The 24187-nt window shown below is 51.1% G+C and overlaps 1 protein-coding gene and 1 pseudogene across 1 annotated transcript in view; both read right to left on the bottom strand.

Annotated features, from left to right (window-relative positions):
* Positions 1-5502: 5502 nt before the first annotated feature.
* The window catches only part of LOC144602634 (zinc-binding protein A33-like), a 43987-nt gene continuing 25302 nt past the window's right edge, over positions 5503-24187 (bottom strand). The window contains exon 6 of the mRNA XM_078415767.1: positions 5503-6255. Coding sequence (XP_078271893.1) covers positions 5729-6255 — 527 coding nt within the window. The 3' untranslated portion in view covers positions 5503-5728. The remainder of the gene's footprint in view (positions 6256-24187) is intronic.
* Positions 9486-15526, bottom strand: LOC144602505 (nuclear factor 7, brain-like; annotated as a pseudogene).

Raw genomic sequence — 24187 nt, 5'->3', positions numbered from 1 at the left:
AGGATGAGGAGATCTTATCGAAACATATAAGATTATTAAGGGGTTGAACACGTTAGAGGCATGAAACATGTTCCCAATGTTGGGGGAGTCCAGAACTAGGGGGCTCAGTTTAAGAATAAGGGGTAGGCCATTTAGAACTGAGACGAAGAAAAACTTTTCGGTCAGAGAGTTGTGAATCTGTGGAATTCTCTGCCTCAGAAGGCAGTGGAGGCCAATTCTCTGAATGCATTCAAGAGAGAGCTATAGAGAGCTCTTGAGGATAGCGGAGTCAGGCGGTATGGGGAGAAGGCAGGAATGGGGTACTGATTGAGAACGATCAGCCATGATCACATTGAATGGCGGTGCTGGCTCGAAGGGCCGAATGTACTCCTCTGGGACCTATTGTCTATTGGCAGCTCACGGAATTAGGAGACGTCACAAATGAGTCATTGCTCTATCAGGAAGGGCCATTTGCTTCTTGGCGGATGGTAAGAAGAAGATAAACACAGAAGTAAGTTCATCATGGTTTATTGTGGGGTTTTTTACAGGGTAATTTATCAACATATCTGTTGGCCTGCTGCAAATATTTATTCCGTCGCTAGACACATGACAATAAAACTCTCGAAACTTCGTGACAATTAAGAAATAATTGCTGGATTATAGAAACATAGAAAATAGGTGCAGGAGAAGGCCATTCGGTCCTTCGAGCCAGCACCATCATTCAATATGATCATGGCTGATCATCCAAAATAAGTACTCCGGCTTTTCCCCCATATCCCTTAATTCCCTTAGCGCTAAGAGCTAAATCTAACTCTCTCTTGAAAACATCTAGTGAACTGGCCTCCACTGTCTTCTGTGGCAGAGAATTCCACAGATTCACAACTCTCTGGGTGAAAAGGTTTTTCCTCATCTCAGTACTAAATGGCCGACCCCTTATTCTCAAACTTTGACCCCTGGTTCTGGACTCCTCCAACATCGGGAACATTTTCCCTGCATCTACCCTGTCCAATCCTCGAAGAATTTTATATGTTTCTACAAGATCCCCTCTCATTCTTCTAAATTCCAGCGAATACAAGCCCAGTCGACCCAGTCTTTCATCATACGTCTGTCCCGCCAACCCGGAAATTAAGCTGGTGAAACTACGCTGCACTCTGGCAATAGCAATAATATCCTTCCTCAAATTAGGAAACCAAACTTGCACACAATACCCCAGGTGTGGTCTCGCCAGGGCCCTGTACAACTGCAGTAGGACCTCCTTGCTCAACTCAAATCCTCCGTAATGAAGGCAACATCCCATTGCCTTTCTGATTAGTTGTTGGACAGTTAGCGGGGCGTAGCGGGGTGAGGGAGGGGGGGGGGGTGAGGGGGAGGGGTCGTGGGCTTAGGTCGAGAGAACGAGCAGATTTGGACGCTGGGTGACTTCACCGACCCGAGAGCAGCGCCGGTGATAATAACGCAATCTCGGAGGACGAGGAAAAGGCGAAGAACAAGGAGACGGACAAGCTGAAGAAGGGTCCCAATCTGAAACCTCGTCTGTCCAGTTCCCTCTACAGACGCTGTCTGACTCACTGAGTTACTCCAGCACTTTGTCTTTTGTTGAAGATTCCAGCATCTGCAGTCTCTTGTGACTACAAAGACAATCAGGCAGCATCTCGGGAGAGAAGGAATGGGTGACGTTTCGGGTCGAGACCCTTCTTCAGACTGATGTCAGGGGGGCGGGACAAATGAAGGATATAGGTGGAGACAGGAAGATAGAGGGAGATCTGGGAAGGGGGAGGGGAAGTGAGGGACAGAGGGACTATCTAAAGTTGGAGATGTAATGTTAAAATTGTACAGGGCATTGGTGAGGCCGAATCTGGAGTATGGTGTGCAGTTCTGGTGGCCAAATTATAGGAAGGATGTCGACAAAATGGAGAGGGTTCAGAGGAGATTTACTAGAATGTTGCCTGGGTTTCAGCTACAGAGAGAGGTTGAACAGGTTGGGTCTTTATTCTTTGGAGCGTAGAAGGTTGAGGGGGGACTTGATAGAGGTTTTTAAAATTTTAAGAGGGACAGACAGAGTTGACGTGGGTAGGCTTTTCCCTTTGAGAGTGGGGAAGATTCCAACAAGGGGACATAGCTTCAGAATTGAGGGACAAAAGTTTAGGGGTAACATGAGGGGTAACTTCTTTACCCAGAGGGTGGTGGCTGTATGGAATGAGCTTCCGGTGGAAGTGGTGGAGGCAGGCTCGAATTTATTATTTAAGAGTAAATTGGATAGGTATATGGATAAGAGGGGATTAGAGGGTTATAGTCTGAGAGCAGGTAGATGAGACTAGGTCAGAGAGAGTGGTCGGCGTGGACTGGTAGGGCTGAACGGGCCTGTTTCCGTGCTGTAGTTGTTATTATGGTTATATGGTTATAAGTCGACGTTCATACCACTGGGCTGCAAACTGCCCAGGCGAAATATGAGGTGCCGTTCGTCCAATTTCCGGTGGGCCCCACGATGGCACTGGAGGAGGCCCATGACAGAAAGGTCAGACTGGGAATGGGAGGGGGAGTTGAAGTGCTCGGCCACCGGGAGATCAGTTTTGTTAATGCGGACCAAGCGCAGGTGTTCAGCGAAGCGATCGCCGAGCCTGCGCTTGGTTTCGCCGATGTAAATAAGTTGACATCTTGAGCAGCGGATGCAATAGATGAGGTTGGAGGAGGTGCAGGTGAACCTTTGTCTCACCTGGAAAGACTGTTTGGGTCCTAGGATGGAGTTGAGGGGGGAGGTAAAGGGACAGGTGTTGCATCTCGTGCGGTTGCAGGGGAAAGTGCCTGGGGTTGGGGTGGTTTGGGTAGGAAGGGACGAGTGGACCAGGGAGGTACGGAGGGAACGGTCTCTGCGGAACGCAGAGAGGGGAGGGGATGGGAAGATATGGCCAGTGGTGGGGTCCCATTGTAGGTGACGGAAATGTTGGTGGATGATATGTTGGATCCGCTGGCTGGTGGGGTGGAAGGTGAGAACGAGGGGGATTCTGTCCTTGTTGCGAGTGGGGGGAGGGGGAGCAAGAGCGAAGCTGCGGGATGTGGAAGAGACCCTAGTGAAAGCCTCATCGATAGTGGAGGAGGGGAGCCCCGTTTCCTGAAGAACGAGGCACCAACCAGCCTGACGGTCGACGCTTCAGAAGTAGCGGTTGGGGCGGTGCTCGGACAGCACACGGATGGGTGTTGGAAGCCTCTGGCCTTCTTCAGTAGGCACCTCAGCAGCAGCGGAACTACAGTGCCTTTGACCGCGAGCTCCTTGTCCTTTACCTTTCGGTCCGCCACTTCCGCTATTTTCTCGAGGGGCGGACTTTCACCGCGTACACGGACCACAAGCCCCTTACTTTCGCTTTCGCCAAGGTGTCCGACCCGTGGTCAGCCCGCCAGCAGCGGCAGCTGGCTTACATCTCAGAATTTACTACCTCCATCCGTTTCATCGGGGGTAAAGACAACCGGGTGGCCGACGCCTTGTCTCGACCCGTGGTCCACGCCGTCCTGCAAGTGGCTGATGGAATCGACTACTCAGCCCTGGCGGCGGCCCAGCTGTCCGATAACGAGATGTCCGCCTACCGTACCGCCGTTTCGGGCCTCAGGTTGGAGGACGTTCCCTGTGGCACTGGGGGCGCGACACTGCTTTGCGATGTGTCCACCGGGCAGCCACGCCCAATCGTGCCTGTTGCCTGGCGACGCCGGGTGTTCGAGGTGCTCCACGGGCTGTCCCACCCTTCCATTCGGGCAACGACGACCCTCGTGGCTTCCCGTTTCATTTGGCACGGGTTACGCAAGCAGGTTGGGCATTGGGTGCGCACCTGCATCCCGTGCCAAACCTCAAAGGTACAGCGGGATGTGCGTGCGCCGCTCCAGGAGTTCCCCGTCCCTCGCCACCATTTTGACCACATCCATGTGGACATCGTGGGGCCGCTGCCGCCTTCTCGGGGTTTCACCTACCTCCTGACAATGGTGGACCGTTTCACGCGGTGGCCGGAGGCAGTTCCACTGCCGGACACGTGTGCGTCTACTTGTGCCCGTGCCTTGGCGGCAAATTGGATTGCCAGATTTGGGGTTCCGCTCCATATTACGTCCGACAGGGGGCCACAATTCACCTCCGAGCTGTGGTCATCCATGGCCCAACTGCTGGGGGTTAACCTGCACCGCACCACAGCGTACCATCCGCAGGCGAACGGCCTGGTGGAGCGTTTCCACCGCCAGCTCAAGGCCGCTCTGAAGGCCAGGCTCGATGGCCCGGACTGGGTTGACGCGTTGCCGTGGGTTTTACTGGGTGTCCGCAGCGCCCCCAAGGAGGACTTGGCCACCTCCTCGGCGGAATTGGTTTACGGGGCTCCGTTGACGGTGCCCGGAGAGTTCGTTCCCCCCGCCCAGGGTCAGGCAGAACAGCCCTCAGCCGCCCTGCAACGCCTTCGGGAGACGGTGGGCTCGCTGGCACCAGTGCCGACATTTCGCCACGGTTCGGTCACCTGTCCCTTCCGCCCTGCAGGACTGTCCTTTTGTGTTCCTGCGTCGGGATGCCCACCGGCCACCCCTTCAGCGGCCTTATGAGGGACCGTTCAAAGTGCTTGAGCGGGGCTCTGCCACCTTCGTGTTGGACATGGGGGGTCGTCCTGAGACGGTCTCTCTTTCACGGCTGAAGCCAGCGCATGTGGACATTAGCCAGCCGGTGCTACTGGCGCAGCCTCGCCCTCGGGGTCGTCCCGCGTCCCGGCCCTTACCCCCGAAGTTCCCGCGGGTGCCTTCCCCTGGCGGGGTGGTTCTGCTTCCTGCGCCCGCCGTGGCGCGCACACGGGCTGGCCGTTTCATCCGTCCCCCTGTCCGTTTCGTGCCTTCGGTTCTTGGGGGGGGGGGGGGTCCTGTGGCGGCACCCGGGGGCTAGGCCACTCCCTTGGTCATTCCACTCGGCACTCAGTGGACGGGAGGGATTAGGTCACTTCCTGGGTCAGTCCCCTTGGGTCAGGTGGTCTGGGACTATCAAGGGTTTGGGTGTGTCGACTCACCTTCTTCTTGAGTGCGGTGTTTGATACTACAGGTAATACAGTTATTAAAGTTATTGATTACTCACCTGGCGTCTGGCCTGATTACCGCGGTGACCGCACCCACTACAACATCTCTGATGCCCTAGTGTGAAACACCTCATCCCGGGCGTCGATGCGGCGTAGACGGAGGAATTGGGAGTAGGGGATAGACTTTTTGCAGGGGACCGGGTGGGAAGAAATGTAGTCCAGATAGCTGTGCGAGTCGGTGGGTATATAGTAAATGTCAGTCACTAGTCTGTCTCCTGTGATGGAGATGGTGAGGTCCAGAAACAGGAGGGAGATGTCGGAGATAGTCCAGATATATTTAAGTGAAGGAGAGATATCGGAGGTCCTTCCTTCCCGCTGCTGTGAGACTGCACAACCAGCACTGCTCCCAACAGACCAGTCAACAGTAACAGTTAAGGAATACACAGTAAACTGATCACAATTTATACGTCTTTATTTTTATTGATAATGAATGTCTCCTGTTATCCACTTTGCTGCTGCAACACTGTAAATTTCCACGGTGTGGGACAATTAAATGAATTTATTTATTATCATTATTATTATTATTATTATTATTATTATCACAGGCGGCAGTCTAGGAATTTTATGGTCATCGATTCCCAGAACAGACTTGTTTAACATCTAAAAGAACCGAGGTGATTTAACTATATTCCCGGTGCTGGTGAAGGATTGATAGAATTTGTTAATTACTGACACGGAGCGGAACCGGAGCAGATTCTCAGCCACTGGTTTACATCCCAGATCCCGAAGGAAGGATAAAGTTTTTCCGTGAATTTATTACCAGTGAAGGAGTGGAGATGGGACTTGGTGCCCGCGTCATAAAATGAAACTGTCCCGGACTCGTAACTGAGATAAACTCCCACCCTCCCGGGGATGGGACGGGCGGGGAGACGGGATCGAGGGGAGGTGAATGCAACAAACACGTCATCCCCCCGCCAGATGCTCCAGACTCCAGTCTCCGGGGTGTCCTCTCCCTTCCTCTCCACAGACTCTGCGGCGACTCCCAGACTCCAGTACTCACTCCCCGCCACCTCCACCTCCCAGTAATGTCTCCCCGATGTGAATCCCTCCGATCCCAGCACACACGGCCAGAATGTAAACCTCTTCCCGGTGTCAGGGAGGCTCCTCCGGGTCCAGGTCCGTCTCACCCTCTTCCGATCCTCAGACACCTCGAGCTGCGCATGCGCTGTTTCCACATCCAGGGTGACGGAGACTGGGCGAGAAGCAGAGAATCAGAGAGTCCCCGGGGGTCGGGGGGAGACTCGGGCAGCGCGGACCCGGGACCGGGGGAGAGGCCGCTCGGCCTCAGGCACAGGCGGGCGGACAACTGAAACCTTGCCCGGAGTTTTCTTTTCCCCTCCCCCTACCACGTAAGATGGACAACAGAAATCCTTCCCGGATAATTTCTCCCGAGGTAGAGGCGAGAGTTGTGGTATGTCGTGGGCAAGCAGATGCAATTGGGAGAGAGGAGGTAGGAGAAATGGTGGGCAGATGGGTGTGCCGGCGTGATATTGAGTGAAAATGGAGGCTTGATTGGCGGGACAGTTGAGGAGTTAAATGTCTACTGGAGGTAATTAAAAATCAGGTCGTTATATTTTGGTAATACAGGGGGAAAGATGTGACTGTGCTGGAGAGATTGCAAAGGAGATTCACCGGGAAGTTGCCTCCATTTGTTGCCTCCATGCTGATATGTCGTGGGCAAGCAGATGGAATTGGGAGAGAGGAGATAGGAGAAATGTTGGGCGGATGGGTGTGCGGGCGTGATATTGAGTGCTTTTGCTTATGGTGGTGAAAATGGGGGCTAGATTGGCGGGGCAGTTGAGGAGTTAAATGTTTACTGGAGGTAATTAAAAATGAGGAAAGATGTGACAGTGCTGGAGAGAGTGCAAAGGAGATTCACCATTGGAGGACTTGAATAATGCTGATTTGGAGAACTGGGAGAACTTTACAAGTTTTCGAGAGACAGAGAGGGGGTAGTTAGTCAGATTCAGTTCCCCATCTTAATGGTATCAAAAACAAGGTTATTGGTTTAAAGTGAGAGGAAGGAGTTTTAAAGAAGACTAGACCAAGTGGACCCGTTGGGCCCAAACCTCTACTGCGTTGGTGCAACACCATCTCCTCTGCCCCCCCTTCCCCTTCCCTCCTCCAACCCTCTCCCTCCACGAACCCTCCCTTCCCCTCCCTCCTTCCCCTCCCCCCTACTCCATCCCCCCCAACCCCCTCCCTCCCTAGGAGATAGATTTAAACTTAAATATGTGAATAACTTTAAATTTATAACACTGATTTCAATGAAACTCCTTCCATTAGCACCAAAGGGACGACGGTGAGTAAGTTGGGCCTAAAATTGTCGCGCGATCGTGTACCGTTTTGGCTGTAGTTCAGGAACAAACAAACAAACAAGCGAGAGTTTTAGTATATAGATGTGAGGGATAAATCTCTTGCACAGAGAGTAGTTGATACCTGGAACATGCTCCCGTTGTAGGAGGTGGCATCTATTGTCTATTGTCCATACAATTCCACTCTGCGAAAAGGGTTCTGACTGTCAACCCTGTCTATGCCTCTCATAATTTAAAATAATTATAACCATGTAACCATATAACAATTACAGCATGGAAACAGGCCCGTTCGGCCCTACCAGTCCACGCCGACCACTTTCTCTGACCTAGTCTCATCTACCTGCTCTCAGACCATAACCCTCCAATCCCCTCCTATCCATATACCTATCCAGTTTACTCTTAAATAATAAAATCGAGCCTGCCTCCACCACTTCCACCGGAAGCTCATTCCACACAGCCACCACCCTCTGAGTAAAGAAGTTACCCCTCATGTTACCCCTAAACTTTTGTCCCTTAATTCTGAAGTTACGTCCCCTTGTTGGAATCTTCCCCACTCTCAAAGGGAAAAGCCTACCCACGTCAACTCTGTCCGTCCCTCTTAAAATTTTAAAAACCTCTATCAAATCCCCCCTCAAATCCCTACGCTCCAAAGAATAAAGACCCAACCTGTTCAACCTCTCTCTGTAGCTTAAGTGCTGAAACCCAGGCAACATTCTAGTAAATCTCCTCTGTACCCTCTCCATTTTGTCGACATCCTTCCTATAATTTGGCGACCAGAACTGCACACCATACTCCATATTCGGCCTCACCAATGCCCTGTACAATTTCAACATTACATCCTAACTTCTATATTCGATGCTCTGATTTATAAAGGCAAGCATACCAAACGCCTTCTTCACCACCCTATCCACATGAGATTCCACCTTCAGGGAACAATGCACAGTTATTCCCAGATCCCTCTGTTCCACTGCATTCCTCAATTCCCTACCATTTACCCTGTACGTCCTATTTTGATTTGTCCTACCAAAATGCAGCACCTCACACTTATCAGCATTAAACTCCATCTGCCATCTTTCAGCCCACCCTTCCAAAAGGCCCAAGTCTCTCTGTAGACTTTGAAAATCTACCTCACTATCAACTACTCCACCTATCTTAGTATCATCTGCATACTTACTAATCCAATTTGCCACACCATCATCCAGATCATTAATGTAAATGACAAACAACAGTGGACCCAACACAGATCCTTGGGGTACTCCACTAGACACTGGCCTCCAACCTGACATACAGTTGTCAACCATTACCCTCTGGTATCTCCCATTCAGCCATTGTTGAATCCATCTTGCAACCTCACTATTAATACCCAACGATTTAACCTTCTTAATCAACCATCCATGTGGAACCTTGTCAATTATATCAGTTTCCCCTCAGCCTTTGACAAGCACATGTATCTGACCTCTCCTCATAACTAATGCCCTCTAATCCAGGCAGCATTCTGGAAAACCTCTTCTGCACATTTCCCAAGGCATCCACATTCTTCCTGCAAAGGGACGACCAGAACTGCACAAAATACTCCAAATTATGCCTAAGTCCCCGTGACCTGCGTGGGTTTTCTCCGAGATCTTCGGTTTCCTCCCACACTCCAAAGACGTACAGGTATGTAGGTTAATTTGACTGGGTAAATGTAAAAATTGTCCCGAGTGTGTGTAGGATAGTGTTAATGTGCGGGGATCGCTGGGCGGCGCGGACTTGGTGGGCCGAAAAGGCCTGTTTCCGCGCTGTATCTGAAATATGAAATAATATGAATGTCCTGTAAAGGTGAAACATAATTTCCTGACTCTTAGCGCATGTTACTACAGAGTCTGTGGGTTACTCAAGTAAATATATTCATTGTGTCTAAAGATTATCAATTCCAGTTCACAGTGGGAACGTAAATTGAGGAGGTTGTGCCCACGAACAGGATTTTTTCCTTGTGAATGTGTTTAAGGGTATCTATGTCAGGCCGATGAAACTGTGCGTGCTGTTCCGAGACTAGATCTTGGTCCGAGATCTATCCAGTCTCGTTCTTACAAAGCATCAGTGTGGGGTTTGAGAAAGTCTGTGCGGCTCAAGGGTCCAACAGGGGGCAGACCTGAGTCAACCAGAGTCAACGATAGTTAGGCAGGGCCCATGGCACAGATCTGCACAGGACACCCTCGTATCCTCATGGCAATACTGCTCATTCATTGTTCATTATAATTTTATTCCGTTACTTCCAATTTCCCGGCTACCGTGGTAGAATTCAAACTCATAGATCAGCGTGTTTCTGCGGTGTGGGTGGGTCGGGATGCATTGGTTCATCCACCAGGCTGGGTATTTGTTATATCTGCCTAACCTGTGATCTAGTAGTGGGTGACTGCATTGTTCGAGGTACGGACAGTAGATTCTGTGGTGGCAGGTGGGACTCAAGGATGGCCTGTTGCCTCCCTGGTGCCAGGGTTCAAGACATTACGGAGTGGCTTCAGAACATCCTAGCAAGGGAAGGCGATCAACCGGACATAGTTGTGCACACGGGCAGATTTCTAGACCACTGGGATCTCTTCTGGGGTAGGGGTGACCTGTACAAAAGGGACGGGTTACACCTTAACAGCAGGGGGACCAACATTCTGGCAGGCAGGTTTGCTAGTGCTCCAAGTGTGGCTTTAAACTAAGTAGTGGGGGGGGGAGGGGTTGACAAACTGGGAATATGAAGATGGAGTTAACGGGGAAGCGAATAGAGCAGAAATTGCAAAGGACTCTCGAATGAATGGGAAGGGAAGTTCCTGAAGGGGTAAGAGAGTACGGTCAGGGCCAATTGTCACCGGTGTGAGAGGAGAGGTGAATACCGAAATTAAAGTGTTGTATTTAAATGCGCGAAGTATAAAAAATAAAGTGGATGAGCTTGAGGCACAGTTAGACATTGGCAAGTATGATGTCTTGGGAATCACTGAGACATGGCTACCAGAGGGCCAGGGCTGGGAACTGAATATTCAGGGGTACACAACGTATAGAAAAGACACAGGTGGGCAGATGGTGTGGGGTCACTCTGTTGGTGAGGAATGATATTACCCTCCCTTGCAAGGGTTGACATAGAATCAGGAGATGTAGAATCAGTATGAATAGAAATGAGGAATTGTAAGGGTAAAATTGTACAGGCCCACAAACAGTAGCCTCGACATAGGGTGCAAGTTGAATCAGGAGCTAAAATTGGCATGTCGGAAATATAATGCTACGGTGGTTATGGGAGATTTCAACATGCAGGTAGACTGGGAAAATCAGGTTGGTAACGGACCCCAGGAAAGGGAGTTTGTGGAGTGTCTCCGAGATGGATTCTTAGAACAGTTTGTACTGGAGCCTAGTAGGGAAAAGGCAATTCTGGATTTAGTGTTGTGTAATGAACCTGATCTGATAAGGGGACTCTATGTAAAAGAGCCATTAGGAGGCAGTGATCACAATATGATAAGAGTTACTCCACAAATTGAGAGGGAGAAGGGAAAATCGGAAGTGTCAGTATTACAGTATAGCAAAGGGGATTACAGAGGCATGAGGCAGGAGCTGGCCAGAATTGACTGGAAAGAGGCCCTAGCAGGGAAGATGGTGGAACAGCAATGGCAGGTATTCCTGGGAATAATGCAGAAGTTGCAGGATCAATTTATCCCAAAGAGGAGGAAAGATTCTAAGGGGAGTAAGAGGCACCCGTGGCTGACAAGGGAAGTCAAGGACAGCATAAAAATAAAAGAGAAGAAGTACAACCATGCAAAGAAGAGTGGGAAGCCAGAGGATTGGGACTCTTTTAAAGAGCAACAGAAGATGACCAAGAAGGCAATACGGGGAGAAAAGATGAGGTACGAGGGAAAACTAGCGAATAATATAAAGGAGGATAGTAAAAGCTTTTTAGGTATGTAAAGAGGAAAAAAATAGTCAAGGCAAACGTGGGTCCCTTGAAGACAGAAGCAGGGGAATTTATTATGGGGAACAAGGAAATGGCAGACGAGTTGAACCGGTACTTTGGATCTGTCTTCACTCAGGAAGATACAAGCAATCTCCCAGATGTTCTAGTGGCAAGAGATCCTTGGGTGACGGAGGAACTGAAGGAAATCCACATTAGGCAGGAAATGGTGTTGGGTAGCCTGATGGGACTGAAGGCTGATAAATCCCCAGGGCCTGATGGTCTGCATCCCAGAGTACTTAAGGAGGTGGCGCTGGAAATTGTAGACGCATTGGTGATCATTTTCCAATGTTCTATAGATTCAGGATCAATTCCTGTGGATTGGAGGGTAGCTAATGTTGTCCAAATTTTAAGAAAGGAGGGAGAGAGACAACGGGAAATTATCGACCAGTTCATCTTACATCAGTGGTGGGGAAGATGTTGGAGTAAATTATAAAATACAAAATTGCGGAGCATTTGGATAGCAGTAACAGGATCGTTCAGAGTCAGCATGGTTTCACGAAGGGGAAATCATGCTTGACTAATCTTCTGGAATTCTTTGAGGTTGTAACTAGGAAAATGGACAGGGGAGAGCTGGTGGATGTGGTGTACCTTGACTTTCAGAAAGCCTTCAACAAGGTCCCACATAGGACAATAGTGAGCAAAATTAGAGCGCAAGGTATTGGAGGTAGGGTACTAACATGGATAGAAAATTGGTTGACAGAAAGAAAGCAAAGAGTGGGGATAAATGGGTCCCTTTCAGAATGGCAGGCAGTAACTAGTGGGATACCGCAAGGTTCGGTGCTGGGACCGCAGCTATTTACAATATACATTAATGACTTGGATGAAGGGATTAAAAGTACTATTAGCAAATTTGCAGATGATACAAAGCTGGGTGGTAGTGTGAACTGTGAGGAAGATGCTATGAGGTTGCAGGGTGACTTGGACAGGTTGTGTGAGTGGGCGGATGCATGGCAGATGCAGTTTAATGTGGATACGTGTGAGGTTATCCACTTTGGTGGTAAGAATAGGAAGGCAGAGTGTTATCTGAATGGTGTCATGTTATAAAAAGTGGACGTACAACGAGATCTGGGTGTCCTAGTGCATCATTCACTGAAAGGAAGCATGCAGGTACAGCAGGCAGTGAAGAAGGCCAATGGAATGTTGGCCTTAATAAGGATGAGAGGGGATCTTATTGAAACTTTTAAGATTATTAAGGGGTTGGACACGTTAGAGGCAGGAAACATGTTCCCAATGTTGGGGGAGTCCAGAACAAGGGGCCACAGTTTAAGAATAAGGGGTAGGCCATTTCGAACTGAGATGAGGAAAAACCTTTTCTGTCAGAGAGTTGTGAATCTGTGGAATTCTCTGCCTCAGAAGGCAGTGGAGGCCAATTCTCTGAATGCATTCAAGAGAGAGCTAGATAGAGCTCTTATGGATAGCGGAGTCAGGGGGTATGGGGAGAAGGCATGAACGGGGTACTGGTTGAGAATGATCAGCCATGATCACATTGAATGGCGGTTCTGGCTTGAAGGGCCAAATGGCCTCCTCCTGCACCTATTGTCTATTGTGCTCCTGTGTTACCTGTGTTCCAGGATCTAACATCTCCAGCTGACCATGTGTGCGTGAGGCTTCTCAGTCAGTGGGTTGGTGCAGGAATGAAACTCCATTTACCATTCAGTGCTTATCCTGACCAATCTTTGCATCACATAAAAACATCAATGTGTCCCACAAACCAAGTGAAATAAGTCCATATGTTTTACCTTGTTTAATGGAGTCAAACGTTTCTATCAGCGCTGCCTTCAACAAAAAGAGGTGGTTGAATTTTTCCGCCGTTATGGCACCATCTGTCACTGACAATGTATGGAACTCATCACTAGTCCTGCAAATATTAAATAGCTGATTACAAATTGTGCATTGATGTTTATGAGGAAATATGTTACATGCAGAGTTTCAGTGAAGAACATGCCCTACCTTTGCTTGCGAACAGCTTCCTCCTGAAATAAATAAAACACAAGACTGAATTGATCGAGGCAGAACTACTGAGAGCACGAATTTCACCCAGATTATTACGAGGTGTTAAAAATTCCCATTTGTCCATTCTCACCCCCAATGACACACAGAGAAGAATAATGATATTGCAGACATTGAACCGATGGAGGAAGTATAAAAATTATTCTGAAAATTACACGATGCTGACAGGATAGTCTGGACAGGGTGTGCGTTTCAGCCGAATAAGGGATAGGCCATTTAGAGCGGAGATGAGGACAAACTTTTTCAGCCAGAGAGTTGTGAATCAGTGGAATTCTGTGCCTCAGAAGGCAGTGCAGGCCAATTCTCTGGATGCTTTCAAGAGAGAGTTAGATAGAGCTCTTAATGAAAGTGGAGTCAGGGGTATGGGCAGAAGGAAGGAACGGGGTACTGATTGTGAATGATCAGCCATGATCACATTGAATGGAGTTGCTGGCTCGAAGGGCTGAATGGTCTACTTCTGCACTTGTTGTCTCTTGTCTATTGAATATGATGTTAGTGATGTGTAGGAAGGAACTGCAGATGCATAGACAATAGACAACATGGTTGAATTTGTTTCAAATATATCAGACGCCATTTTGTGATGGTGCCCATTTATAGAAGCAAATTTAAATAGACTTCCTTACCTCTAGAAATTTCACGCTGTCTTTTTGTTCCATCCGTTCCTGTAAACGCAGGAGTTCCTCCTGGGTAGAATTTAAATTCTCTTGAATCTCCCGAAGATTTTTCTCCATTAGATTTAGAATCCGCTCCTCGTCTTCGCGGATATCTTTGAGGAAGTACTTTTCTTTCTCCGTGATAATCTGGTGCAGTTCAGCAAACTGGGATGTGACATGGGACTGAAGGCTGTGTGACTCTTCCTGTCAAATGAATGCTGAAGATTAACATAATATATTTCTGTATTGTGTTTGCTTACAGAATAAGTGACCATATAGCCCATCAGTGTCCGGTTCTCAGAATTATCTAATCAATCAAATTCTCTCACATTTTCCTGAAACAAAGAAGTTTAATTCTCCTTCCCATTCCCACACTGACCTTTCTGTCCTAGGTCTCCTCCATTGTCAGAGGGAGGCTAATTCCAAAATTAGAGGAACAGCATCCCATATTTCGCTTGGGCAGCTTTCAGCCCAGTAATATTGACTTCTCTCACTTCAGGTAGCCCCGGCATTCCCTCTCTCTCTATCCCCCCTCCCCCCCCCCACCCCCACCCAAGTTGCACTAACTTCTCCCTTTCACCCCATAAACAGCTAACAATGGCCTGTTTCCTTTATCGTCGTTACTTGTTTCCATATCTTTTATTCATTGTTCTTTATTTCTCTGCATCATCATCTACTCCCTGTCCCTCGTTTCCCTTATCTCTAACCAGTCTGAAGAAGGGTCTCGTCCCGAAACATCACCCATTCATTCTCTCCAGAGATGCTGCCAGTCCCGCTGAGTTACTCCAGCTTTTTGTGCCTATCTTCGGTTTAAACCAGCATCTGCAGTTCCTCCCAACGCACCTAATTTCAGCAGTCAATTGTTCCAACATGTCCACTACACATTAAAATGAGCAACGCTGCATAAAAATTCCAGACAGAAAGGCCTCACCCGAACTTTGGAAATCTTTCGTAGTTGTTGCTGTTCTATTTCTTCGATATCAGATTTATTTTTCGTGACAGATTCTATGGCCGATTTTACCCGAGCCTGGGATCAAAGAATAAAGGCGTTAGACAACAAAGAATGAACAAGGTAAATAAAGATACAAATCTGTTTGCATTGACCTTGTAGATGTCAACAGCTTCTTTAATCGGCTGCAAGCTGTGGTTTCTGTGTTCCAGCGCATCTCGACAAACCAGACAGATCAGTTTCTTGTCATTTTCACAAAACAGCTTCTTTTCTTCCTGATGTTCCTCGCAGAAAAGTTTACTTCCCTTCTCTGTCCGATTCAGGCTCAGTGCTCGAGCTTTCTCAGACAGTCTCGCCAAGGCCCGATTTCACCTGAGGCTGCGGTCTGCAATCTCCTCTCTACATTCCGGGCAGGAGTTTGTCCCCTCCCTGCCCCAACTCTGTGTGATACAGGAGCGGCAGAAGTTGTGCCCGCACTCCAGTATGACTGGGTCGGTGAAGAAATCCAGGCAGATGGGACAAACTACCTCCTCGGACCAACTCTCGACCTGGTCTTTCAAAGCCATTTTAATTCCGAGCATTTCCGGGTTCGAAGTTTGTTTGCTTTAGGGAGCGGCTTAATTCTTGAAGTATCGCGTTATCCACTCCGCACCCTCCCACTTCGTATAATGAATCTTAATTGACTGCAATAGACAATAGGCAATAGACGCAGGAGGAGGCCATTCAGCCCTTCGAGCCAGTGCCACCACTCAATGTGATCATGGCTGATCATTCTCAATCACTACCCCGTTCCTGCCTTCTCCCCATACCCCCCTGACTCCGATATCCTAAAGATCTCTATCTAGCTCTCTCTTGAAATCATTCAGAGATTTGGCCTCCACTGCCTTCTGAGCCAGAGAATTCCACAGATTTACAACTCTCTGAGTGAAAAAGTTTTTCCTCAACTCCGTTCTATATAGCCTCCCCTTTATTCTTAACTGTGGCCCCTGGTTCTGGACTCCCACTACATTGGGAACATGTTTCCTGCCTCTAACGTGACCAATCCCTTAATAAGATCCCCTCTCGTCCTTCTAAATTCCAGTGTATACAAGCCTAATCGCTCCAGTCTTTTAACATACGACAGTCTCGCCATTCCGGGAATTAACCTGGTGAACCTATGCTGCACGCCCTCAATAGCAAGAATATATTTCCTCAAATTTGGAGACCAAAATTGCACATAGTACTCCAGGTGCGGTCTCACTAGGGCCCCGTACGACTGCAGAAAGACCTCTTTGCTCCTATACTCAACTCCTCTTGTTATGAAGGCCAACATTCCATTGGCTTTCTTCACTGCCTGTTGTACCTGCATGCTTCCTTTCAGTGACTGATGCACTAGGACACCCAGATCTCGTTGTACGTCCCCTTTTCCAAACTTGACACCATTCAGATAATACTCTGCCTTCCTATTCTTACCACCAAAGTGGATAAGCTCACATTTATCCACATTAAACTGCAAGGGTTCATTGTGAAGTTGTCCGTGCAAACCTGCAACTAATCTCACAGGAGGGAGGGGCCGTTCGTTCTTGAAAGTGAATATACCAGAGATATGGACCTGGGACAGTGTAAAGCAGAACATAGGCGTCAAGGCCAAAATGGTGCCATACGTGGATGGGAAACGATGGTAAAATATAAATTTAGAGCGACTGTTAAATGGTAACGTGCGAACACCGGTGAAATGTGGCGTTCCACAGTCTCTCTGTGTAATCTACATGTGTAGGAAGGAACTGCAGATACTGGTTTAAACCGAAGATAGACACTAAAAGCTGGAGTAACTCAACGGGTCTGACAGCACCTCTGGAGAAAAGGAATGGGCGACGTTTCGGGTCGAGACCCTTCTTCAGAGTGAGCGTTAGGGGAAAGAGAAACGATAGATATAGACGAGGATGCAGAGAGATATAGAACACATGAATGAAAAATATGCAAAAAAAAGTTAGGGTGTTAACGGAAATAGGCCATTGTTAGCTGGGTATTTATTCACAAAATTCTGGAGTAACTCAGCAGGTCAGGCAGCATCACCGGGGGTGACTGTGACATTCCCGTTGACTGCCCTTTAGTTTTCCATCGCATGCGGGCACTATTGTGGTACAGCTAAAATGACCTGCTGTCGCACAGATACAACGACCCAGTGTTGGCTTCGAACTGGTGCTCACTGTGTGGAGTTTGCACGTTCTCGCTCTAACCGCGCGGACCGCTCCTCGATACTCCGGTTTAGTCGCACTAAAAAATAGAGTTGCTTCTGTACTTTGGTAACGATTGAAGGGATTTAGCGGAACGCGGGGCGGGCTAAACTGGGATTAGTTTAAACGGGTGTTTGAGAGCTTGACGAGAAGCCACACAGATTCACAGAATTACACAACGTGCTGGAGTAACTCGGCGGGTCAGGCACCATCTCTGGAAAACGTATCGGTGATGTTTCGGGTTGGGACCCCTCTTCGGTCTGGAGATGGACCCGCACCCGAAACGTCATCTACCCATGTTTTATCCCAAGAAGGATCCCGTCCCGAAACCTCGCCTATCCATGTTCTTCAGGGACGCTACCTGGCCGCTGACTTACTCCAGCATGTTGCGGTTCCTTGTTTCTACTTCGTGAAGTTAAACTCCGAAAACTCTCCGAATCCCACGGACAATGAACGTTTCCATGCGTTCTCGAGGAACAGCACTTCGTCTCATGAGTATAGGAGCAAAAAGGTCCTTCTGCAGTTGTACACGGCCCTAGTGAGACCGCACCCGGAGTACAGTGTGCAGTTTGGTCTCCAAATTTGAGGAAGGATATTCTTGTTCTTGAGAGCGTGCAGCGTAGGTTTACTAGGTTAATTCCCGGAATGGCGTGACTGTCGTATGTTGAAAGACTGGAGCGACTAGGCTTGTATACACTGGAATTTAGAAGGATGAGAGGGGATCTTATCGAAACATAAGATTATTAAGGGGTTGAACACGTTAGAGGCAGGAAACATGTTCCTAATGTTGGGGGAGTCCAGAACCAGGGGCCACAGTTTAAGAATAAGGGGTAGGCCATTTAGAACGGCGATGAGGAAAACTTTTTCAGTCAGAGAGTTGTAAATCTGTGGAATTCTTTGCCTCAGAAAGCAGTGGAGGCCATTTCTCTGAATGCATTCAAGAGAGAGCGAGATGGAGCTCATAAGGATAGCGGAGTCAGGGGATATGGGGAGAAGGCAGGAACGGGGTACTGATTGAGAATGATCAGCCATTATCACATTGAATGGCGGTGCTGGCTCGAAGGGCCGAATGGCCTGCTCCTGCACCTATTGTCTATTGTCCATTGTCTATTGAGTAGGCGCGTTAGAAACCTGAGCCTCGGCGGCGGAGGGAAGGGGGGTCGCGATAGACCCGCGATCAGCGGCCGATGAGCGTGAGAGGGGGAGGGGAAGACGATGGTGGACCCAGCGTGGGGGGAGCGGCGTGAGGCACGGTGGGAGACCCGGTGTTGGGAAGGGGAGGGGGCGACCGCTGGACTCTAGTTTTAGAATCCTCAGTCCAGGGGAATAGTCTACTTTGTTTAGACAATAGACAATAGGTCGCAGGAGGAGGCCATTCGGCCCTTCGAGCCAGCACCACCATTCAATGTGATCATGGCTGATCATTCTCAATCAGTATCCCGTTCCCGCCTTCTCCCCATACCCCCCCCCCCCCCCCCCTTGACTCCGCTATCCTTAAGAGCTCTATCTAACTCTCTCTCTTGAATGCATTCAGAGAATAGACAATAGACAATAGGTGCAGGAGTAGGCTATTCGGCCGTTCGAGCCAGCACCACCATTCAATGTGATCATGGCTGATCATCCTCAATCAGTACCCCGTTCCTGCCTTCTCCCCATACCCCCTGACTCCGCTATCCTTTAGAGCCCTATCTAGCCCTCTCTTGAAAGCATTCAGAGAATTGGCCTCCACTGCCATGTGAGGCAGAGAATTCCACAGATTCACAACTCTCTGACTGAAAAAGTTTTTCCTCATCTCCGCTCGAAATGGCCTGCCCCTTATTTCAGATACGAAAAAAATACAACTTGCAAATAAAAAATTTCAATACAATACTTTACATACTTACAGAACAGAAAAACGAATATTACGAACTAAACAAAGGTATTATGAATTAGGAGAAAGAGCGCACAAGGTATTGGCATGGCAACTGAAAGAAGAACAAATATTAAGAACAATAAATTCAATTAGAACAGATCAAAACATTATCTATCTATCTATCTATATACTACTAAAACTCTGCGGTCCAACATTCCGTATGTATATGTGTATGTACGCAAAGATTCCGAAGAGTTTCTGTCCATAACTTACAAACCCTACTCCTCCCTGACGGTACACCAAAGCGCTACGATTTTTGTACCGCCATATTCACCATTAACATGGGCAACTATTGTAAGTACTTTCGTTCAAATTGAAGCTGCCTTTTTAAAGCTAGAGAGATATTAAAGTTTAATTTTCATTTCTAACCCTTTTCTTGAAGGGGCTTCAGCGCGTGATGTCACAATGGCACCCGTGCACCAATGAGAGATCAGCTCGGTTTTAAATTTACATCTTCAGCTTGTGACGTCACAATGCTTGTGTGAGATTGTTGCAACATTGTTGCGAAAGGCAACTGCCAGTTTTTTAAAGTTGTGCAAGTCACTTAACATACACAGATCAGCATGGGGCCCCTATTCCCTCCCTCCCCCCCCCTTCCCCCCTCAACCCCTTCCTCCCCACTCCTTCCCACCTCCATCCCCACTCCCTCCCCCCCTCCTCCCCAACTCCCTCCCCACCTCCCTCACCCCTCCTCCCCTAACTCCCCCCCCCTCCCTCCTTCCCTCCATCCCTCCCCCCCTCCCTCCACCCTTCCATCCCTCTCCCCCTCCCCCCTCCTTCCACCCTCCCTCCCCCCTTCTGGTTACAAAGGAAACCCTACGGGGATGGGCCCAACGGGGAAAGAGGGGTACTGGGAAAAGGGGAGGTCCCCCTCCCTCCCCTCCCCTCCCCCTCCCCCCTAACCCTCTCCCTCCCCCTTCCCCCTCCCCTCCTCCCTCCACACCTCCCTCCTCCCTCCCTCCCCTCCTCCCGGTTACAATGGAAACCCTACGAGGACGGGCCCAACGGGGAAAGAGGGGTACTGGGAAAAGGGGAGGTCCCCCTCCCTCCCCCCTTCCCCCATCCCATCCCCCCTCCCCCTCCTCTCCCTCCCCCTTCCCCCCGTTCCCCCCTCCCCTTCCCCCATCCCTCCACACCTCTCTCCTCCCTCCCTCCCCTTCCCTCCCTCCCATCCTCCCAATGCTTGTTTGAGATGGGTGCTACATTGTTTCGAAAAGCACCACTAACAGATCGCAGTGAGAAGCACTATGTGACCGCGAATGTTTCAAAACAAGCACTTAAAAAGCACTTATCTTTTTTTAAAGTATTTTTTTTAATTGCAAGTCACTTAACATACACAGATCAGCATTGGGCCCCTATGCTCGTGGGCCACCGGGGCAAGTGTTTCCCGGTTACAATGGAAACCCTACGGGGACGGGCCCAACGGGGAAAGAGGGGTACTGGGAAAAGGGGAGATCCCCCTCCCTCCCCTCCCCCCTACTCCCTCCCCCCTTCCCCCCTCCCCTTCCCCCCTCCCCTCCCCCCTCCCTCCCCCTCCCCTCCTCCCTCCACACCTCCCTCCCTCCCCCCTCCCGGTTACAATGGAAACCCTATGAGGACGGGCCCAACGGGGAAAGAGGGGTACTGGGAAAAGGGGAGGTCCCCCTTCCCCCCTCAACCCCTTCATCCCCCCTCCTTCCCACCTCCATCCCCACTCCCTCCCCCCCTCCTCCCCCTCCCTCCCCAACTCCCTCCCCCCTCCCCCCTAACTCCCCCCTCCCTCCTTCCCTCCCTCCCCAATCCCTCCCCCCCTCCCTCCACCCTTCCATCCCTCTCCCCCCTCCTTCCACCCTCCCTCCCCCCCTCCCGGTTACAATTGAAACCCTACGAGGACCGGCCCAACGGGGAAAGAGGAGTACTGGGAAAAGGGGAGGTCCCCCTCCCTCCCCCCTTCCCCTCCCCCCTACCCCCCTCCCTCCCCTCCCCCCTCCCTCCCCTCCCCTCCTCCCTCCACACCTCCCTCCTCCCTCCCTCCCCCTTCCCGCCCTCCCCTCCTCCCGGTTACAATGGAAACCCTACGAGGACGGGCCCAACGGGGAAAGAGGGGTACTGGGAAAAGGGGAGGTCCCCCTCCCTCCCCCCTACCCACCTCCCTCCCCTCTCCCTCCCCCCTTTCCCTCCTCCCTTCCCCCCTCCCCTCCCCCTCCCATCCCCCCCTCTCCCCCTCCCTCCCCCCTACCCCCTCCCTCCCCTCTCCCTCCCCCCTCCCCTCCCCCCCTCCCCTCCCCTCCTCCCTCCCCCTTCCCTCCCCCAACCCTCCCCCTTTCCTCCCCTCCCGGTTACAATGGAAACCCTACGAGGACGGGCCCAACGGGCCCACTCGGTCTAGTATACTACTAAAACTCTGCGGTCCAACATTCCGTATGTATGTGTGTATGTGTGTATATACGGAAGATTCCGAAGAATTTCTGTCCATAACTTACAAACCCTACTCCTCCCAGACGGTACACCAAAGCGCTACGATTTTTGTACCGCCATATTCACCATTAACCTGGGCAACTATTGTAAGTACTTTCGTTCAAATTGAAGCTACCTTTTTAAAGCTAGAGAGATATTAAAGTTTAAATTTTCATTTCTAACACTTTTCTTGAAGGGGCCAAACCCTACTCCTCCCAGACGGTACACCAAAGCGCTACGATTTTTGTACCGCCGTATTCACCATTAACATGGGCAACTATTGTAAGTACTTTCGTTCAAATTGAAGCTACCTTTTTAAAGCTGGAGAGATATTAAAGTTTAAATTTTTCATTTCTAACCCTTTTCTTGAAGGGGCTTCAGCGTGTGATGTCACAATGGCACCCGTGCACCAATGAGAGATGAGCTCGCGATGGACAAGCGGCTGCTATTGGGTGTTTACTACTTTAAATTTACATAATTTTTTTTCTGACCTTTTTTTTCAAGGTCTTCAGCTTGTGACGTCACAATGCTTGTGTGAGATGGTTGCAACATTGTTGCGAAAAGCAACTGCCAGTTTTTTAAAGTTGTGCGAGTCACTTAACATACACAGATCAGCATGGGGCCCCTATTCCCTCCCTCCCCCCCCCTTCCCCCCTCAACCCCTTCCTCCCCACTCCTTCCCACCTCCACCCCCCCTCCCTCCCCCCCTTCCCCCCTCCCCTCCCCCCTCCCTCCCCCTCCACACCTCCCTCCCTCCCCCTTCCCTCCCTCCCCTCCTCCCGGTTACAATGGAAACCCTACGAGGACGGGCCCAACGGGGAAAGAGGGGTACTGGGAAAAGGGGAGGTCCCCCTCCCTCCCCTTCCCCCTCCCCTCCCCCCCTACCCCTCTCCCTCCCCCCTCCCCCCCTCCCTCCCCCTCTCCCTCCCTCCCCTCCCCCCTCCCTCCCCCTCCCCACCCTCCACACCTCCCTCCTCCCTCCCCCTTCCCTCCCTCCCCTCCTCCCGGTTACAATGGAAACCCTACGAGGACGGGCCCAACGGGGAAAGAGGGGTACTGGGAAAAGGGGAGGTCCCCCTCACTCCCCCCTTCCCCATCCCATCCCCCCTCCCTCCCCTCTCCCGCCCCCTTCCCCCCCTCCCCTTCCCCCTCCCTCCCCTCCTCCCTCCACACCTCCCTCCTCCCTCCCTCCCCTTCCCTCCCTCCCATCCTCCCAATGCTTGTGTGAGATGGTTGCAACATTGTTTCGAAAAGCAGCTGACAGAAGCACTAAGTAGCCGCGAATGTTTCAAAACCAGCACTTAACCGCGAATGTTTTTTAAAAAAGCACTTAACCGCGAATGTTTCAAAACAAGCAATTAAAAGGCACTTATTTTTTTTAAAGTATTTTTTTTTATTCCAAGAGAATGGGGGGGGTCTGAGAATGGGGACTGGGGAGGGGGACAACAGGGGTCGTTGCGGTGGGGGCTTGGTGGTGGGGGAAAGAGGGGTACTGGGAAAAGGGGAGGTCCCACTTCCCCCTCAACCTCTTCCTCCCCCCTCCTTCCCACCTCCATCCCCACTCTCTCCCCCCTCAATCCCAACCTCCATCACCACTCAGCCCCTAACTCACCCGTCCCTCCTTCCCTCCATCCGACCCTCCCCCACTCCCTCCCCCCCTCCCTCCACCCTTCCACCCATCTCCCCCTCCCCCCTCCTTCCACCCTCCCTCCCCCCCCTCCCGGTTACAATGGAAACCCTACGGGGACGGGCCCAACGGGGAAAGAGGGGTACTGGGAAAAGGGGAGGTCCCCCTCCCTCCCCCCTCCCTCCCCCCTTCCCCCTCCCCTCTCCCTCCCCCTACCTCCCCCTCCCTCCCCCTCCCCCCTACCCCCCTCCCTCCCCTCCCCCCTCCCTCCCCTCCCCTCCTCCCTCCACACCTCCCTCCTCCCTCCCTCCCCCTTCCCGCCCTCCCCTCCTCCCGGTTACAATGGAAACCCTACGAGGACGGGCCCAACGGGGAAAGAGGGGTACTGGGAAAAGGGGAGGTCCCCCTCCCTCCCTCCCCCCTACCCACCTCCCCCCCTCTCCCTCCCCCCCTACCCTCCTCCCTTCCCCCCTCCCCCCTCCCATCCCCCCCTCTCCCCCCTCCCTCCCCCCTAACCCCCTCCCTCCCCTCTCCCTCCCCCCTCCCCCCCTCCCCTCCCCCCTCCCTCCCCTCCTCCCTCCCCCTTCCCTCCCCCAACCCTCCCCCTTTCCTCCCCTCCCGGTTACAATGGAAACCCTACGAGGACGGGCCCAACAGGGAAAGAGGAGTACTGGGAAAAGGGGAGGTCCCCCTCCCTCCCCCCTTCCCGCTCCCCTCCCCCATCCCCTCCCCCTCCCCTCCCTCCCCCTCCCCCCTACCCCCCTCCCTCCCCTCCCCCCTCCCTCCCCTCCCCTCCTCCCTCCACACCTCCCTCCTCCCTCCCTCCCCCTTCCCGCCCTCCCCTCCTCCCGGTTACAATGGAAACCCTACGAGGACGGGCCCAACGGGGAAAGAGGGGTACTGGGAAAAGGGGAGGTCCCCCTCCCTCCCTCCCCCCTACCCACCTCCCTCCCCTCTCCCTCCCCCCCTTCCCTCCTCCCTTCCCCCCTCCCCTCCCCCCTCCCCTCCCCCCCTCTCCCCCCTCCCTCCCCCCTAC

The sequence above is a fragment of the Rhinoraja longicauda genome, chromosome 19 (assembly GCF_053455715.1).
Source record: "Rhinoraja longicauda isolate Sanriku21f chromosome 19, sRhiLon1.1, whole genome shotgun sequence".
NCBI lineage: Eukaryota > Metazoa > Chordata > Chondrichthyes > Rajiformes > Arhynchobatidae > Rhinoraja > Rhinoraja longicauda.
The sequence above is the reverse complement of the archived record's forward strand: the minus strand, read 5'-3'. Positions and strand labels throughout refer to the sequence as shown.